This window comes from Alexandromys fortis, unplaced genomic scaffold (genome assembly GCF_014885135.2).
Source record: "Alexandromys fortis isolate MF-2015 unplaced genomic scaffold, M_Fortis_MF-2015_v1.1 scaffold_59, whole genome shotgun sequence".
Lineage (NCBI taxonomy): Eukaryota > Metazoa > Chordata > Mammalia > Rodentia > Cricetidae > Alexandromys > Alexandromys fortis.
Window position 1 is genome coordinate 8,169,314 of NW_026067943.1, and position 20,078 is coordinate 8,189,391.

The window sequence follows — 20,078 nt, forward strand, 5'->3', positions numbered from 1 at the left end:
ACTATAAATATTAGTGAATACAGGCAAAGAAAATACAGAGTTCTCATTCTTACAAGGGGGGAGAGGGTTCAACTTTCATAGGCAGAAATATGTTCCTAACATTAAATTTAACAAAATAAATCCCACGAAGGACTTTATAAGATGATATAATGGACAATATTCTCATTAAAACTTTCATGCCAGTTGAACAGCATAAGACCAATTTATGGTCCTTGTGACATGATTATAAACATCTGCCAAAGCCAGCAAAAGGCTCAGTAGGGGAGGATGCTTGGCATGCAAGTCTGGTGACCTGAGTTAGATCCTGGAAACCCATAAAAGGGTAGAAAGAGAGAACCAACTCCATACATTGTCCTCTAACCTTCTCTCATATCCTTGGCACCGGTACTCTCCCATACCATAAATGTGTACACACACACACACACAATTTAAAATCTGTTTTTTTTAAAATGTCTGGTAAATATACAGAAGCTGATAGCTAGAAATAACAGATGTCAAAAGTATAATTCCAATCTTTGTATCAATGACCTCATTTCCTTTTCAGAAAATAATTGAAGACTTAAAACATTATGAGCTCTGGGCAGAGTTCTTACCTGTCCCATAAACCAGCTTTCGAAGATTTGGAGCTGCTTGTTGCTGCCTCAGAAAGGCCTCTGCTGCCTTCCTGGAAAGGTCTTCCTTCCACTTGAGGGCACCTGAAAGACCAACACCCAGTTACACCTGCTCACTGACCAGGGGTCACTCATTCTAAAACACATTCATGACATATTCAGGTGGTTAACAACCCAAAGAGCAGACTGAAAATGTGAGCATCCTACAGGTAACAATGGTGTGAGGATGCGGGCGCTCTGTGGAGCATTTACCTGACGTTTCTACAGAGCTGCTGTTCTCTTCCTTGTGATCCTCTTCCTCTCCAAGTAAGTTTTCAATGTCACTGGTCTCATCAACCATGTTCTCTGACTCGAGTTTCTGCCCACTGCCCCCATGACGACTTGCAGGCTTTTCCCTGACAATGCCTCTGCATTCTGAGTCTTCCTCCTCTGAACTCAGCTCAGAGGCTTCAGACTCGTCTTCAGATGGACAAGCCTCTTCGGCTGTACAGTGGCCAGAGTCAGAAGTGGTGAGGGCTGCTTTTGTCACTAGGGAAGGCTTCTCTCCATCCAGACGGTCCCTCCACTGATGAGATGCTGACAGTCTTGCCCCACTGTCTCCTCCAACAGATTTGGAATCCCCATCGTCTCTCTCTCCTGAAGAAGAGTCTTCATCTTCACTGCTTTCGTCCGCTTCCTCTGCTGCCTCCTCTTCCCCAGAGCTCCTCTCGAGATCGTCATCACTATCAGCAAACGCTGGCAAGTCCGCATCGCTGTCTTCCTGCTCCTCGAGTTTTGGCCTTTTGCTTCCCCTAGCAGACATGTATTTACAGTCGGTGGTTTCAGCCCCGTCCTCTTCCCCTTCAGCTTCGTCGTCACTAGAGCCATTTTCCATTCGGTCACCTTCACACATTTCTTCATCATCCTCACTCTCTTCATCTGCAGACTCATCTTCCGTGTCCTCAAAAATGGCTTTCCGACGTACGCGACCAGTCTTTACGTCCAGTTGCTTTTCCTCTTTTGGCATCCACAGCCTGTATTTCAAATAAATAAAAGCTAATTCAAACTGTACAACAGTTAGTTATTCTAGAAATGTCAACCGACTGTGGAGAGGAATGAGAGGCTGAGGCAGGAGGGTTCAAGGTTCTAGTCTGCCTGAGCTATCATAGTAAGGTAAGACTACATGGGCAGCTTAGTAACTTAGTGAAACCCTGTCCCCAAAGAGATGTTTAAAGAAAAATGGACTGGGGAAGAGTTTGTTGGTAGAGCTCTGACCCAGACTGTGCGGGAGCCTGTGTGCACTCCTGCATTACTGAAGGAACAGCACCGTCACTGTCCCAAAATGGTGACAAACCACTAACAAGAAAACTCACCTAGCTGCCTAAGGGCACGCTTGCAAAGCATTAACAGAACAAACAGAACCACGCCTATTTCAGGAAGATTATTTAAAAGGGAAATGAGTATTTAGTACGTCTTCAAAAACTGACTCCAGGTCCAAAGGACAGTGCAAGCCTGGGTCACCCTGTTGTATCAGAAAGTACTATGCCTATGCTCACAGTTAGTGGGGGATAAGCCTAGAAGACACGGGAAACTCAACACTGAGGGTCACATCTGGGACCATGCAAGCATCAGAGGAAAATGACAGTAATGGGATGGGAACAAAGTCCAGAGTCAGCAGTGATACAGAAAGCATCAGGAAGGGGAAGCGCTTGGTTAAAGAATGCCTACTGGCCAGAGTTCTGAACACAGCTCTGGGCACTGCGTTTGTAGAGCACAATGACACAGGCTGAGGAGATGCCTCAGGAGTTCAGAGCACTCACTGATCTCAGAGAAGACGTGGGTTCCATTAATTGGTACAGTATTATTGACATGGTAAAGTTATGAGATAAAATTAAACAAAGCTATTCAATGTGCTACATTTAAAACTGTGACACCATCAATTATAAAAGACTACAGTATACCATAAGACGGTTCCTAAGTCAGAAACACAAATAACAAAACAATGACTATATAAAGAAAATGCTTAAATTATAAAGGTATTAATTAAGTGTAAGTATGTGTATGCCTACAGCGTTTATGTGTACCATGAGCACGCAGGTGGCCAAGCCAGTTAAAGGATGTCAGAGGCATTTGTGAGGCAATAGATGTGGGTGCTGGGCACTAAACCCAAGTCCTCTGCAGAAGCAGGATATGTATGATGTTAATCACTGAGTAATCTCTCAAGCCCTGGGAATAATGATTGTTAAATTAACTCTTTAATTTTCAAGTTACCGTGCTAAGCAATAATGCACAGTATAATAAATAATACTATACACAGTCTACCATTTTCAGAATGATTATAAGCCATGAGTAGAACAAAAATCAGTGTTCAGCAAGCACCCACTAAGTACAATGGCACATAAGCTCCCAATCCAGGCTGAAAAATGAGCCACATTAGTGGCTATCTACCATGATGACAACAATGTATGGAAGCCCTGCAGAGAGAAGGCAGAGGCCTTCAAATGGGGCCTAAATAAGCAGCTACACAGTGCTTGGGAATTTGTCACTAAAAGATAGCCACGTGGGCTCCTAGAAAAATAAAAGCAATCAATAGTAAAGTTTGTGTAATATTTGAGTAATATTCTGAATATTTCTGTTGAAAACAAGTCTTATATTTTACATGAGAAAATATGTAATGCTACATAAATGAAAACCTGACAAGAAGCAAAACCAAAGTAAACCAAAAAACCTGGGGTCAAATTCCATCAAAATAAAGACTGATGGTGGAATGGTAATGTAATTTTTACTTTAACTTTTTAAAATTAAAAATTAGGAAAGATCCAATAACATGGGTCATTGGGTAAAGAAAGGCACTTGCTGCCAAGCCTGACTTTCTGAGTTTGATTCCTGGCACCGACACAGTAAACAGAGATGCACACACAAATGTTTAAAAAAAAAATTAAACAGGAAACTTAGAAAAATGGTAGACTTACCCTTGATTATCTATATCTTCTGACCCCAGAGGTTTGGAATCAGAAAAAAGTGTCACTCTGCTTGAAGCCATCTTGGCATCGATACTGGCATGGGTGGAGATGAGACTCTGGACCAGTTCATGCGTAGGGCCTGCTTCCTCCTGCCACAGCCAGGGAAAAGGTGCAGGTGAGGAAACATGCTGGTTTCATCATTCCTCAAAATTACCCTAAACTTGGGCTAGAGACAGCTCTGCAGTTCCGACAGCACACTGCTCATGTAAAAGACCTGAGAGTTCAGTTCCCAGCACAGCGCACACACCAGGAGGCCCACAGCTGCCTGTAACGCCAGCACCAATACTCTGTGGCCACCTGAACACACGCATGCATGTATGTACACAGACACACATACACACAAATAATAAATACAATGGGATATTATTTGTGTTTTAACAAATAAAGCTTGCCTGAGGATCAGAGGGCAAGGCAGCCATACTAGTCAGCCGTACAGACCTTTAATGCTAGGACACGAGAAACAGAGGCAGAGAGATCTCTGTGAGTTCCCTCTGGGGTACACAAGAATGAATCTGTCTAAGAAAAATAAAGCTCACACAAAAGTGATCCCAGCACTTCGGATCCTATGCCTTTAATTCCAGTACTAAGGAGGAGAAGACAGGAATGATATGGCTAGGCAGAGAAATGAATATAAAGGGGAAACAGGAACTCAGTGGAATGTGGAGTCTGAGGTTGGTGGAGAGTATTGCTGGACTGCCCCTTGTTTGTCTGAACCTTGGTAGAGTTAAGGTCTCTCTAGTTGTTGGCTGCTTTGATTTTTGATCTTCAGGTTGAATCCTAATACCTATCTCTGGGTTTTTATTATTTGTGCTACAAATAAATCTTTTAAAAAATTCTTATAGTTCTAAAAACCTTTCTGTCTCAAGAAAGAGAAGAAAATTCTTGCAACAAAGCTTAGACTTGACCTCCAACACTGCAAACACCTCTCAGTTCATGCAGTCCATCAGTCTGGGAACCACGGCCCTAGCTAGGAAAGCTCCAGGTCTCAGCACTACAGACAAGAACTAACAAAAACCTCAAGTCCGCATGACTCCCAAGGCTCAGGGAAGACCTTGGAATACGGGGTGGAAGAATGTAAGCTGGGGGACAGGAATAGTGCTGTGTAACACTCCTCTGCACACAGCATGGCCACTGTACTCATGAACCGACAGCAGCCATGCTGAACTGCACAAGGCAGAGCTGCCAAAGTTCGCACTGGGGCTAGGGAGGGGTTCGTGAGGCACCATTCCTCCCTGAGGAGCAACTGACTGTTAATGGCTGCTGAATGGGGAATCTTTGCTATTGCTGTTTAACATGTAGTGTGCAAGGGTGTTTTGTCTGCACACTCTCATCTGTGCATGCCTTTATGACTGCAGCGGTCAGAAGAGGGCAATGCTTTCCCTGGAACTGGATTAAGTCAGTTGTAGGCCACCATGTAGGTGCTGCAAAGGTCCCAGGTCCTCTGGAAGAGTAGGTAGTGCTCCTAACCTCTGTAATCCACAACCAGTAAATAACTCCAAACCTATTCTCATGTAAACACCCTGATTAATTTCAGTGGGTCACTATAAAAAAAATGACACACTGAGAAGAGCTTCAGCAGGAAAGGAGAGGGACAAGGGAGGAAGCAAGTGTGAGAACTGCCACAGTCCATCACACACACACGCCGAAACTAGTGTGAGAATTGCCATGGTCCATCACACACACACACACACACACACACACACACGCACGCACGCACGTGCACACACACACACACTGGAACTATCAGAGGACATACTGAAAAGATATCTAGCAGGAGTGTGAGGGTGACAATGACCAAAACATCATATACACATATATAAAACTGTCAAAGAAATTTTTCAAAAGAACAAAAGTACCTCAAATGTCTTACACTTACACACATACCCAGCTCTAACCAAGAGAAGAGAAATTCAACAGGAAAAAGAGGGAGGACAAACAACACAGTATGTTTAATAAAACCTCAAGAAATATATATTTTATATTTACATAAAATTATATATAATACAAACACACACACACACACACACAGAGTAAGAGGCACTTAGACTGACAATGTTCTTCACAAGAACCATAGACTAACAAAACCCCCAGTACTCAGCATGAAAAACAAAAAACCTCCATGTGAGTTGCTGGTCAGGGGAGTCCAAGTGACTCTCAAAACAATCCAGGCTATCGTTGTCCTTGGTTGCCTCTCAGAGGTTGAAGGTAAGTTCCTATTGCTGAAGACAATGCAGACTCAGGACACAGAACCTAGAGGATTGAAGCTGGATCCAACCTAAAAGCTCCTTCCTGAGGTCCAACCATCACAGTACCAGAATATATTAAGCAAGCCACAAAGGAAGGGAAACAATGAATAGTCCTACCCGGCTGTGATGCCTACGAACCACACAATGACAATCTGTCCCTAAGGATGTAATACTGGCACTCGTATCTGGATGATAATGGCCTGCTCAACAGCAAGGAAACCATGCTTGGTATTGGAAAGCTAACGAACTAGGGGCTAGTGAAGTCATGGATCTTAGAGGACTTACTATCCCTTTTAGCCCAGCACAATTCCCAACTACATTCTAAATGTATTCATATACCCACAGATAAGGAGTTTACAGCAAATGAGACTATTATAGGAACCACACTGGTCACGAAGCAGAAATCAACAGATGGCGGGAGCCCAGTCTCAATGGCTGCATCTACAACACAATGCCTGACCTAAGGTTCAGAGAACATCAGAGAGGGGGCAGAAAGACTGTAAGAGGCGGAGAAGCAGAGTTCTGTGGTTAAGATTATGTTTCCTACAAAGGGTGAGGGAGCTACACCCGCTACCTCAACTGTGTGGCTGCCTAAACAAGACCTGAGCAATGACATCACTGATAATCATGCTAATGTGATGGGGAACGTCACAAGATCCTACCCATAGATCACCAGGGCTGCTGAAGGAGAGAGAATCAGCCTTCCCCAGGGACAAGTCCCTGATTAATTATCCAACACAAAGTGATCATCTCTGGTTAAATACACACAAACACCATCAAATGGACTCAGTCATAGTTATATATTTATATTTACACACATGAATATATTTATAAGTAACAATAATTATCAAAGAAAAATAGGCCATTAACTTGAGGGGTGGGTCGTAGAAGGGACTGGAGAAAACGGAAGGGAAATGTGACTTAATTAATCTTGATTTTAGAACTTGTAAATTAGAAAGAATAAAAATACCACCAATTACACATGTCCACATGTCAGCCAGGGCTATGTAGAGTCAGTCAGTCTCTCTCTCTCTCTCTCTCTCTCTCTCCTCTCTCTCTCTCTCTCTCTCTCTCTCTCTCACACACACACACACACACACACACACACCACACACAAGAAAGAAAGAAAGAAAGAAAGAAAAAAAGAAAGAAAGAAAGAAAGACAGACAAACCAAAATAAGAGTATTCTAGAAAACACTATAGTTTTCTAGAAAGAAAAAGAGCATGGCAGTGGTGGTAACCATGGGAACTTTAAATCTGAAGAGTACGAAAGTATTTTTTATTTTCTGTTTGTTACAATGAAAAACATCTTTTATAATCAATTCTTTTTATCATAGCTTGGATTAAAAGAAAAAAAGCTTTAATAACTAGAAGATGAACACAGTATTTGACAAAGATTTGTAAACAATAATTCAGAAGAGGCTCCTTCTTACCATTGACTGAAAGCCATGGCTCCCACCGAGGTCGACATAGACAGCATCCTTGTCATACAGCACACCCCCAACTCCAGAGAGCGGCGCATAGACCAGCTTCTCCTTCTCATTCAAACAGCGCTTCTTTTGCTGTTCCGGAAGAGCACAGGGGTCTGGGAGAAAACTGACATCGCTGACAGCAAAATCTCCTACGCCTGGAAGACAGAACCCAGGAAGCCAAGCACTCACAAACAAGTGTCAACTGCTGGCATCTGAAGGCTTGCACTTGACACGGAAACCACCACAGGCAGCAGCCCCTGCTGACCAGCAAAATCTGCATCCACTCAACACTCTGGCAGATGATTCACAGCGGGGTTATTTCTAAAACCTCCAGATCATATTTCTGCCTTGTTTGATAATTTTTCAATGTTCCAGAGGAACGAAACCATCCCAAAAGTTCAACAAATACAAAAGAGAATACCTGGCATGTGAACCTGGCTGTTATTTTTCAGGTAGGCTCCTCGTAAATAACCATAAAGAGACACCTTTCGGTCACACTTGATGTTTGTGCGGATGTCCTCAGGGTTTGTCAAATCTTCCATCCTAGAATAAAACACATTCTCATGACAGGAAGGAGCGTAAGAACTTCTACTTCTCACCACATGCTGACCACTGTGTTCATGAGTCGGGAATACAGCTCAATGGTTCAATGCTGCCCAGTACATGAGGCTTGGAACTCAATCTCAAGCACCACAAGAACAAGACTTGCTCCTTAAGCACATCATTTAGAAGACTACAAATACAGAAACAAGGAAGAATTGGTTCACCGTGTTCCAGAGGACAAGGAGTAAAACCATGACTGCCTCCAACTGGCTCATATGATAACATACTCCACAAACACTTGAAGGGAAATGAGACCCTTATTGGGACAGGGAAGAGCACAGAACATGTATAGAGTAACCCTTTATGTAAGAACTAAGGTTACCCTGCTGGCTGAGGTTTTCTGGTTTATCTTGGATTCCTCTAAGGAAGGGTATTATAGTCGGGTGGTGGTGGCCATGCCTTTAATCCCAGCACTTGGGAGGCAGGGCAGGCAGATCTTTGTGAGTTCAAGGATAGCTAGGACTGTTACTACACAGAGAAACTCCGTTTTGAAAAACCAAAAACAAAATAAAAATAAAAAAACAAAAAGGGGGTGTATTATAGGCTGAGAAAACAAAACAGCACATGGACATCATCACTGATGCCTCAAAATTTCTCCATTCTTCAGTTATTCAATTTGTTTGGTTTTGTTGTTGTTACTTTTGTTGTTTTTGTCTTTTTGAGACAGGGTCTGTGTGTATCTCTGGTTGTCCTGAACTCGTTCTGTAGACCAAGCTGGCCTCAAACTCAGAATTCAAGAGATCCACTTGCTTCTGCCTTCTGAGTGCTGGGATTAAAGGCATGTGCCACCACCGCCTGGTTTGTTTAGGAAGGAAGGAAGGAAGGAAGGAAGGAAGGAAGGAAGGAAGGAAGGAAGGAAGGAAGGAAGGAAGGAAGGAAGGAAGGAAGAGCAAGTCAGGCAGTGGTGGCACTCGCCTTTAGTCCCAGCACTCCAAGACAGCTGTAAGTAGATCTCTGAGTTCATGGCCAGCCTGGTCTACAGAGCAAATTCCCAGGACAGCCAGCTCTAAAGAGAGAAACCCTGTCTCAAAAAACAAACAAACAAAAAAAGACAAGAAAAAGAAAAAAAATACTGGGAATCAGACAGAGGTTTTGTGCAAGTCCTCTACGCACCGAGCTCTCTCCCCAGCCCTTAGCTATAATTATTCACCTTCCAGTGACTGCATATGATAGGCTCTACCACTGATCTCTCTCAAACCCTAAAGAAGCTAAAAAGAAATACATCACCAGGAGGAAAAGAAACTCATAGTTTACCTGTCTGCCAGGATGTACGGATGAGATGTTTGCCATGTGAGAGGCCTAAACTTCATAACTGTAATAAATCGGCCCAGGTTGTGAATTTCTTGGTTCTGATACTCTCCATGTACCATTCCAGAAAGGTAGAACAGCTTGGCACCCTAAACATCAAAAAGAAAAAAAAAAAGTAAAACGAATGTCAATTAAACGCCTGGTTGCCTTTGTCGGGACTTGTCATGTGAGGGTCTCACCAAAGCAAACTTCTCTCAGTTAAACACCAGCACCTGGGAAGAAGGCACTCAAGTTCCTGGGCAGAGAAAGGACTCTGAACAATGAGCCACAGCAGGTACGAGAAGGAGAACAGCAGCCCTGGACGAGCAGAAACGTCTGAAGAACTGCATCAAGCCATGACCAGTAGAGTGTCCATTGTCTCATGCATGTGTACAGAAGCAAGTGAGATAGACCAAGAGACCCAGAGAAAGACCATGTGGAGGAAACAGGCCAAGGACTAGATATACCCCGGGGATTTAAGGAAGAGCTCTTCATTCTGGCTACTTTAAAGGATTACAGGTGACATGACTCAACATCTCTTCTTCCTACCGGGTAGACTTCTGTCCAGAACCTATGCTTTAACCGCTTCTTTGTCTTCTTGAGTTGCTTGTTATGCTTGAAGGAGTCTAGATGGGTGAGAACTCCCATAATTTTAGGGAAGCCATGTACTTGACAGATGTTTAGAAATTCAAATGTCTCCATTTCAAACCCAAAGCTGGCGTCTATAAGCATTAGCACCTAAAAACAGAACACAATTTCTCACACAAGTCATGAAAATACTCCACCCAGACCAAGAGTCAGCAAGTTATGGCCCATGGGTCAAATCAAGCCACATACTTGGTTGTTTAAATAGTTAACAAAATGTCACAAAAGGTATCTCCGTTATAATGTTCTCAAACTACAAAATATTAGTATTTCAGTCATTTTAAAAACATAAGGCTTAGCAAGCTTATACTAAGTTGTATTAAGGGTAACACTTTATTAATCCAAAATTAAAAATACCTATCTTTAATATCAATATAGTTTCGTGGGACTAGAGAGAGAGATGGCTCAACAGTCAGAGCACTTGTTCTTGCAGAGGACCCAGGTTCAATTCCCGCCACCCTCACAACCATCTGTAACTTAAGTTCCAAAGGACCAGATACCCTGTTCTGACCTCCACAGGCACCAGGCATGTACACAGTACACAGACTCACATGCAATCAAACCCCTTATATACATATAATAAATAAATGAATCTTAAAAAAAATTTGATCAGGACTGATAACATATTTTTGGAGTCTTTCTGGTCCAAAGGACAAAAATCTGTAGCTCTTTGACATCTAGTTAAATTAAATACACACACACATAAGTCACAAAATTCAGGGTATCTGTTATCCTGTCATGCTGAGACAGCAAAAAAAGAGAATAAAAGAAAAAAAAAAAAAGGAATGCCCACCACCACTTTCCATTAGCTACGACAAAGAAGACCTGCCAGGCAAGTTATGTTCACCACTCAAATGACCATTATGGTGGTAATCAACTGCTTTTTGATTGAATTTGAGGCCTATTCCACGGAACTCATGCCTAGCATTGTAAACCTGGTCAAGAGCCAGTGGCTGGGGAGGTCACAGGCTCTAAAGGAGTCGACTACTGGTGTTTTCTAAAAGGACAGTGTCCGACTGTCTTCTCAGTTACAGTGATGCACACCTTTAATCTGGAAGACAGGGACAGGCAGATTTCTGAGTTTGAGGTTAGACTGGTTTACACAGTGAGTTCTAGGCCAGCACACAGGGCTCATAATGAGATCCTGTATCAGAAATCAAAAACAATACAAATCAGATTAGTTGAACTCGAGACCTGTTCCGGGGATTCTTTTTGCAATGGGTGGCAGTTAACATAGATTCACTGCTGGTCAAAGTGAATAATGACTGCAGAGTGCCTGGCCCTAAACAGGACACTGGTATCACTGTATTCCCCTCAGCACGGCTCATAATACTGCAAAGGACAGGGTGAAAAGAAGGTAACAGTCAGACGATGGGGAAGAATGCGCTCAAGAACTCACTGTCTGTGATTACCTGGACTCCTGCATGGAGTTCCGCCCCTCTCAGACTACATGCAGCAATGGATACTGGGAGGGCAGCAGAGGGAACTGCTGCCGTTCCAAAAAATAACCAAAATCACACAAGCAGTCATAATTAAACACAGTGGGTCAAATAAATCACTAACTAAATGAATATAAAGACATCAGCCAAGCATGGCGGAGCACACCTTTAATCCCAGCACTCTGGAGGCAGAGGCAGGGGGATCTCTGATCTCTGAGTCTATACAGAGAAATCTTGTCTCAAAAAAAAAAAAAAAAAAAAAAAAAAACACGCAAGAGAGAGAGGGAGAAAGGGCTCATTCCAAGACAAATTACTTAGCTGATGGGAGCCTCAATTTCATCATATGTAAAGTACACATAATACCTAAATGAGCACATTGATGGTTATGTGAGCTAAATTTACAGAAAGCTATTAGTACAGTGCCTAGGGAGAGTTCCAGAAAAGGCAGTCATTGTGAGAGCAAGTGTGTCTATGTGTGTGTGCATTAATATAATCTTGCCATGTGTGTCTCTGTGTATTCATATATTAATCTTGTCCATTATTTTCTCAACCCTATGGTTTTACAATACATTCATTACTCAGATTTCATCTTTATGACAGTAACAATATCATAATTTCAATCACTCTGCTCATCTTTCCTTAACAATCACAAGTATTTTCCTGCAAATGAGACAGACAACCCATCTCACTGCCACACTCTCAATCGGGATCCCAGGCCACCTGACCAACTTACCAGATCTGCCACTTTGGCTAGATCAATCATTACATTGATGTCACACCCACATTCAATAATGGTAAGTCTGCGCTTTTTACCTGTAAGTACAAAGAAAATTTTACCTTTTAAAAGTCTTGAAAATGCACTGTCATTAGCTCTATAATGACCATGCTTTTAATGAACCCAGTAAAACACCATACACCTCTATAGGAATGTGACAGTTCATTTTTATGGCCAAAACTATCAAGCTAGTACCAATTCCATCCTGTTTTGCTTGTGTTGATCTCTCTTTACTTCTAAAAATATACAACTGCACCCAGATTTTTTAAAAAGGTATTAAAAAAGGTACAATCCTAGATGGGGTTTATAACTACCATGATCCTGCTGAACCACAGGCCACTCTCTTATCTCCATCAAATTTTTCTGTGCTCTCAATATGGCTAAAAATACCATCAAACTGGCATGAACATGGGGAAGCAAAAGAAAACAAGAGAATATGCTGACTATGAAGTGAATGCTTAGTCTCAGAGATGAGAGACTTAAAGAAAAGGATAGATTAAAGCCTAAAAAGAAAGAGAAGAAAGATCCCAGTGCGCTGAAGGAAAGAGAAGTCCCCCAACATCTCTCCTGCTTATTCTTCCAGTATAATACACAGCTGGGCCCACCGTACCACATCCTTGTTGATACCAACTTCATCAACTTTTCCATTAAAGCCAAACTAGACAGTGCAGTCCATGATGGACTGTCTGTACACCAAGTGTATCCGTTGTATAAATGATTGTGTGATGGCTGAAATTGAGAAAACGGGCCAGACGTACCGAGTGGCACTGAGAATCGCCAAGGACCCACGATTTGACTGACTTCCGTGCACACACAAAGGAACCTATGCTGATGACTGCTTCGTACAGAGAGTCACTCAGCACAAGTGTTACACTGTGGCTGCAGTTGATCGGGACATCAAGTGAAAAATCCGGAAATCCCTGGAGTTCCTATCATGTATATTTCTAACGATAGATACAACTCTGAACGGATGCCAGACGATTGTGGAGCCCTCGGTTCCAGTTCTTACCTGACCAAGTTCACCTGCCTCTCTTTACCAGCTTTCTCTGTTGTCAGTCAAACACACTTTTTGTTGTGTTTTTTTAATCAAAAAAAAAAAAAAAATCAAACCTAACACAACAGGGTGTTCAGAGGATAGTCATATGTTCCTGTACTACTACTATGAACAGAAATATCCCCAAGCTTGATAAACCAAAATGTTTGTGGAACTTTCCCAGTTAAAATGCAATGATTAAGGATATTCTCTTCCAGAGCTAAAGAAATGCTCTATTCTGCCACTACTGCCACAAAGGCACTTTGGGAACTGACTTCATTCTCCTTCACTTAAGCACACAAATCCTAATCCCAGTACTCCTAGGCAACAGGGGCATCTCTGTGAGTTCAAGGTCAGTATGGTCTACATAGCAAGTTCCAAGGGAGCCAGAGCTACACACAGAAACTCTGCTTCAAAAACAGAAACAAACAAAAAGCACAGAATTCTCCTAAGAGTAGCTCTGAGGAGAAAAGCAGATGTGTATGGCAGATGGGAGCTAACTTATTGTGAAATGAATGTGCTCACAATGACGGGACAAGTCTAAGCACGCTTGGCAAAGTCAACCAGTCAGACTAAGGTGGAACACATCAACATTGTGTGGTAATATGACGTAATAGTATTGGTATATACTTTCCGCTTGAGCAAACAATGGAACTCAGATATGTTATCCCTCAGGCAACAATACTTGTCCCCCCCCCCCCCCAGCTCCGAAGCAGCACACCCTACCTGACACAATTGTCACAGGGCCTCTGATCTCAGTCAACTTCTGTCTGGTGAAATTCCGAATGAGGCACCGTATCAAAGTGCTCTTCCCAACTTTTGGGGGCCCCATCACCACTACCACTATCGGTGGGGGTTCTAGTGGAGTTCGATCAACCACTGGAATGTGATGCTTTTTTGTCTTTAAATCCTGAGTCCTATTAGAAAAAAAAAAAGGTACTTCCACAAAAGACCTTAACATGCTAAGTTAGATTTTATAAAGAACAGATAATATACAGAAACAATTAACTTGAATTTAAATGTTTAATTTCTAAGCCCCCCAGTGCGAAACTATTCTTCAGTAAAGATAAAACAGATGACTAAAAAATAAAGTTAATAATCAAACACATCATAAAGAAGACTGATTTGACTTTAAGAGAATAAAAGGCACAGATGGAGACAGTGTATTCCACAAATAGAGGTACAGGAGATAAAGCAAAAGTTCCATCAGTCAACTGGCTATTTAATTTTTGCCCTGGACCTGTTTTCTCATCCACAGAGAAGCGATGAGAATAACTCCTAACCTCTGCTCTTGAAAGAACTGAATTCAGGCTGGGCAGCAGTGGTGCACGCCTTTAATCTTTAACCCCAGCACTCAGAGGCGGCGGCAGAGGCACAAGGATCTCTGTGAGTTTGAGGCCAGCCTGGTCTACAGAGTGAGTTCCAAGAAAGTCAGGAAAAAACAAAAACAAACAAAAGAATTTAATTCAGTAACATTTAAAGGAAACTGCTGGATATACAGAATGTCTCCCGAAATACAGCTATTTTCGTACTTTACGTTAAATGAAGGATGGGGGAGGCACCACACATACTGTCATGGAGATATTAAAGTTTACAAAATTTTTCTGTGAACTAAAATGAATTCTTTTCTCTTGGATTTAAAAAAAAAAAGCAAAGGGCAGATGTTGGAGGCAAAATGCTTCTATGGTTGGAGTTCTAAAACATTAGGAAAGTACTATGGTATGCCTATGTCCTTCAGATCTGAGATAGACTCGCAAAGCCAAATACCATCTGAGAGAGGCTCCTAGTACTTCATGAAACGGAAGAACCACCAACCCCAGGCAAACACACCTGTGAAAGGACCGAGCCATCCGCACAGCGGACTGAACAGAGAAAGCTTTAGGGTTTCTCTTCCGGGCATCCTCTTCATCGCCAAGCTGTAGGTCCTGCAGGTACCGCTTCTTTTTCTTCTCAGCTTTAGGCCCACTGTGCTTCTTTCTGTGTTTCTTGTGTTCCTTGGCCTCCATGGCGGCCACTTATCAACTGTAAGTCTTAACCTATATGATGGTGGGAAAATACTATCATCAGGGCAACATGGAGGGGGGCAGTAAATTTCATTTGTTTATGAAGTCATGATATATTTGTTCTCCGAACAGAGGTAGAAATTGCTTAGCCACCTTCTTCAAATTCATTTCTTTCTTATGCCATAAGGTAGAAGAGTTGCCAGCACCAATATTATCCCTTTTATTGTTTTACGTCTCTTAAAACCATCGGCAGTGTTCGTTTTTGTGATGACAGAAATATACGCTATGCGGTTCTCTACACAGTAGCAATCAACTACACGTGGTTACAGAGAGTTTCAAGCGTATCTTGAGAAATTGAAAACTAATCTTCAATTTTAACTAATTTTAAACCGAAACAGCCATATGAGGCAAGTGCCGACTGTACCGGACAACTCAGGCCAGCCTTTCACGTTCAGTTCACAACGAAGTTCATAACGAAGTGGTTTTCTAAGTTAAAAGAAAACGAACAGAAAAGTTTACAACAGTGCTGGTCCGACCGGTCTCGCAGCGACCGCAAGAAGCACATTTTTCCCCTACCTGTACTCTCTTCTTTTTGCTCGGAAAAGTGCGACCGTCAGAGCCGGCTAAGACCTAGGTCACCTGTTGGAGGGACACCTGTTGGAGGGACCCCTCTCGCCCCCTCCCGCCCCATCTCCTCGGGGTCGGGCACCCCCGTACTCCCCGGCGGTTGGAAAACTTGCCTTCTAGCCCAGACGCGTGGATTGGGAGCAGCCCGTCGGAGGCTTGAGGACTGACCTCACCGGGAAGAGGACTGACTGACGGCGCCTGCGGTGCTCGCGGAATCGCCCAATCTCTCCGCCGCAACTGACCGGGCCGGCAAGCACGATACCGGAAGCGGAAGTTGTCCTTCGCGTGCACCCACCGGGAGAAACCGAGAAAGAGGAGAGAAAGGGAGACCGGCAAACGGACGCTATTCAGGAGAAAGCCGGAAGTAAGCTCTCGATTGGCTGAGAGTGTGCGCAGGCGCAGCTGCCGGTTTCTCCGAGTCCCTCGGGTAAATCCTCCTCACAGGACTCCGACAGAGAGGAGCTGCGCACGCTGACTCCACGCCAGAAGTGCGGGCGGCCCTGGAGCCTCGCCCGCTTGGGTAGCAGAGGAAAGCCAGGGGGCCCTTGAGTCACCACCAGCCCCAGTTTGAAAGCTCAGAACCCCACTGCCCAGGGCTAGTCCAGCAGCCTACCGCTCACTGTTAGAAAGGCCAGCACGGACAGTGCTTAGATTCTTCGGCTCTCTAGTGCCCTCTTGTGCCAGGTCCGACGGGCCGAGTGCAGGGCCAAAGGGTGCTTCTCTATGCCCCTGGAGAGGGCTGTTGTTCAAGAAACATAGCCGCTTACCATTTTCTTTGGGCTCAGCCTTGTATTCCCAGGTCTCCTTCCAGTCCCACCTGAAGAAAAGTCCATGAACAACCTCCCAACCCCCCCCACACACACACACACTACAGTCCCAGTTCTTTGCTGTAACTATGCCAGACCCAAAACGCACGCCTATCTCAAGAAGACTAAGAAACGGGTTACTGCGCCAAATATGAGTGACTGGCTTGGAAATATGGATTTAGGTTCCCACCAAATATATGTCCATGCACAACAGCTCTCATCTCAAAGGCAACACGAGTTTATTGTTCAACTGTAGTGATACTGGTTAAAAACACGGATTCAGGTTGCCTCAAGCTACCCTGTTTTGTTCCTCTTCATAGCATATCAACACAAAACAATTTTAAAGGTTTATATGGAAATGATGAAACAAAATCAAAGGTTTAGCAATTTTAAGTGTGTAAGGTTTGCGCGCCCCTCTCCTCCCATCCTTTGACCACCATTCCAGCCTTCCAGCCCCCTCCCTGCAAAATGCTCCCATTTCAGCGGGAAAGACTCTCTGAGTTACAAACCAGCCTGGTCTATGGAGCTAGTTCAGGACAGGGAGGAGCTACACAAAGAAATACTTTCTCAAAAAACCAACCAAACAAACAAAAAACCAAATCAAACAACAACAAAAATAAGCCCTCCGGACACTTTATCTGCTTTTGCGTTTTGCAAATCCTTTTAAAAGTCATTGTGCACTAAAAATTATGACTTATCCATATTCTTTCCAAGATGTCTATCATGAATGGACTTTGGATTTTGTCAAAGGCTTTTTTTGGTATCAATTCAGATGATCATGTTATTTCTGTCTTTGGGACCATTTATATCAGATATGACATTTATCCATTTGTGTGTTCGGAACCATCTCAGCATCTCCGAAATAAAACCAACTTGTTCATAGTGAATGATGTGTTTTTTTTGGGGGGGGGGTAGTTTATGTTTGTATGACTTTTGGCGATTTCATATTTGTATATAATGTGCTGATTATGTGCACCATCCATGATCTACTGTTGTCCCCATCCCCCACCTACTGCCTCATTTTTTCTTCACAAGTCCTCCTCCTTTTATGCTGGTTTTTTTTAATTTATTTATTTATTTTTTTGCAGGACTTACAAAGGTGGTCACAGCACTTATCCTTCTCTTTGGTCCATAGTATTCCTTCGCGTATCTTCTATAGGACTAACTGCTGATTATATGATTAAAACAGCAAAGGGAGGCTCATCCTAAGCTGGCAGCCAAACTTGGCGGTTTCCTCCTCATGTACTCTGTCTGGCTTTGGAGACATGAAGAGTCTAGCACTGACGGGGGTTGTTGATTCTTCCTCTAGAGAGCCATTCAGTCAAGGCAAAGTGTGGCAGAGTTCAGAGTCCCTGCAAGGGGCACCGAGAGATCACTGCATGAAGGAGGTAAGACTGGGTCGTGGTGGAGACTCCAAAATATTGGACATGCCAGAGCACTGAGACGTCTGCCAAGAAGAACTGCACACAGGAAATGCAGCCAGCCCAAGACAGAAATATTATGTTGAAAGCAACAAGCGAGAGAGGTAGAGTCATACAAATCCTTTAAGACTAAAGTCCCAGCCGGGCGGTGGTAGCGCACGCCTTTAATCCCAGCACTCGGGAGGCAGAGGCAGGAGGATCTCTGTGAGTTCGAGACCAGCCTGGTCTACAAGAGCTAGTTCCAGGACAGGCTCCAAAACCACAGAGAAACCCTGTCTCGAAAAACCAAAAAAAANGGGAGGCAGAGGCAGGAGGATCTCTGTGAGTTCGAGACCAGCCTGGTCTACAAGAGCTAGTTCCAGGACAGGCTCCAAAACCACAGAGAAACCCTGCCAAAAAAAAAAAAAAAAAAAAAAAAAAAAAAAAAAAAGACTAAAGTCCCAGATACTGTACATGCAGAACTCAAGGATTTTGGGTCTGCCCTAATTGTTTCAGTATGTCCTCACCACGCCACTATTCCTCACTTCAGGAAGGGAATGTACGTTCTGTTTCATTATGGGTTGAAAGTCTGTGACTTGGTTTGTTTTTCTTTTTTACCTACAGGGTGGTCACACATAAGAGACTGCCTTAAGTCTCCAAAGAAACTGGATTTTGAGTAGTTTGGATGCTAAAGACTATGGGGTCTTTTGAAGTTAAGATGCATTTTGTAACATCTTGAGACTGCCAAATGCCTACAAGATCTAGGAGCCAAATGTGCTAGCCTGAATGGGAAATTACCATGGGTTTCATGTATTTGAACACTTGGTCCATAGTTCGTGGTTCAGTTGGGGTGTTCCAGGCACAGGAAATGAAACACCATGTTCTCTCACATGTGGGTCGTAGCTTCAAATCTTCTGCTACATGTATTTAATTTGGAGTACAAGTGGAGGCCAGAAATCTACCAATGGGCCATTGTAGGATTAGAAAGCTCTTCCTAAGGATCATAGGTGTTTTAGGCAGAGAATCACAGCTTCGCAGAGTTAAGCAAATGCAGCATAAACAAAAGCAACAAATCTTTACATCATTAAACAAATGTTCCACTGCATAAACAAAGTAAAACACCTTAAAATAATATGCTACAACATACAGGCCTAGAATATATGACAGACTTTTTTTGTGAAGCAGGAATTTTGAAGGACTGTCCTATCGTGTTTTGGCAAAGTTCAGCAACTGCCTTCTGATGGAGGAAGGTCATTGGCTAATAAAGAAACTGGCTTGGCCCATTTTATTGGTTAGAACTAGGTGGATGGAGTAAACAGAAGAGAATGCTGGGAGGAAGAGGAAGTGAGGTCAGAAGTAATGCAGCTCCTCTCAGAGCCAGACGCCTCAGACAGAGAGGCATGCTCTGCTCTCCCTGGCAGACGCATGAAGCTCAGACCCAGGATGGACGTAGGCTAGAATCTTCCCGGTAAGTGCACCTTGGGGTGCTTACACACATTATTAGAAATGGGCTAAATTAATATGTGAGAATTAGCCTAGAAGAGGCTAGATAAAAATGGGCCAAGCAGTGTTTAAATGAATACAGTTTGTGTGTTGTTATTTCGGGCATAAGCTAGCCAGGCGGCCGGGGTGCTTGGGACACAGCCCTACTGCTCCTATTTCAACAGCCTTCTTTTGTGTCCTGCTTGTTCAAGTTGGACAGCATTTTGTCAGTAGTCGAGGCAAGGGCAGCTTTTTTGCCAGTGGATAACCCTGCCACAAATGAAAGCAAACATCATATGGTGGTTTTTTGATGCCCATCTCCTCTTTTGAAGTAAATTGGTGCTGCCAGGAGCAGATGTGTCTCACTATCATGAAAAGCTTTATGTTATGAAAGTATCTTAAATGACATATTCTGTAGGCCTCTGAAGTGTTTGAAGATTATCTATCTAAAATATATCTTTGTTTGACATTGAAAACATACCTACATGACTTACAAGTTGGATTGTTATAGATCCAATCCTAAGTTGCATTTTTTAATTATCCCAAATACTTTATAATACAGTTTTCAAGGACTAGAACTTTACATTTTTAAGTGGGCTGCCTAAATACAATACCTTACAGTAGGAAAATAACCTTAAATTTGTATC

The 20,078-nt window shown here is 43.1% G+C and overlaps 1 protein-coding gene and 1 pseudogene across 2 annotated transcripts in view; one reads left to right on the top strand and one right to left on the bottom strand.

The window, feature by feature from the left end:
* The window catches only part of Bms1 (BMS1 ribosome biogenesis factor), a 35,957-nt gene extending 19,893 nt beyond the window's left edge, over positions 1 to 16,064 (bottom strand). The window contains exons 1-11 of one of the 2 annotated variants that reach the window (XM_050148415.1): positions 15,857 to 16,064; positions 14,944 to 15,149; positions 13,840 to 14,030; positions 12,039 to 12,118; positions 9,771 to 9,959; positions 9,189 to 9,331; positions 7,753 to 7,874; positions 7,293 to 7,486; positions 3,563 to 3,702; positions 864 to 1,624; positions 594 to 695 (exon numbers count right to left, since the gene is read on the bottom strand). In XM_050148415.1, the coding sequence (XP_050004372.1) occupies positions 594 to 695; positions 864 to 1,624; positions 3,563 to 3,702; positions 7,293 to 7,486; positions 7,753 to 7,874; positions 9,189 to 9,331; positions 9,771 to 9,959; positions 12,039 to 12,118; positions 13,840 to 14,030; positions 14,944 to 15,119 (2,098 nt within the window). In that variant the 5' untranslated portion in view covers positions 15,120 to 15,149; positions 15,857 to 16,064. Of the gene's footprint in view, positions 1 to 593; positions 696 to 863; positions 1,625 to 3,562; positions 3,703 to 7,292; positions 7,487 to 7,752; positions 7,875 to 9,188; positions 9,332 to 9,770; positions 9,960 to 12,038; positions 12,119 to 13,839; positions 14,031 to 14,943; positions 15,150 to 15,692; positions 15,756 to 15,856 lie in introns of those variants that run through there. The other variant, XM_050148416.1, reaches the window with a different exon arrangement.
* On the top strand, positions 12,131 to 13,407 carry LOC126505507 (rRNA-processing protein FCF1 homolog; annotated as a pseudogene).
* Positions 16,065 to 20,078: the final 4,014 nt, after the last annotated feature.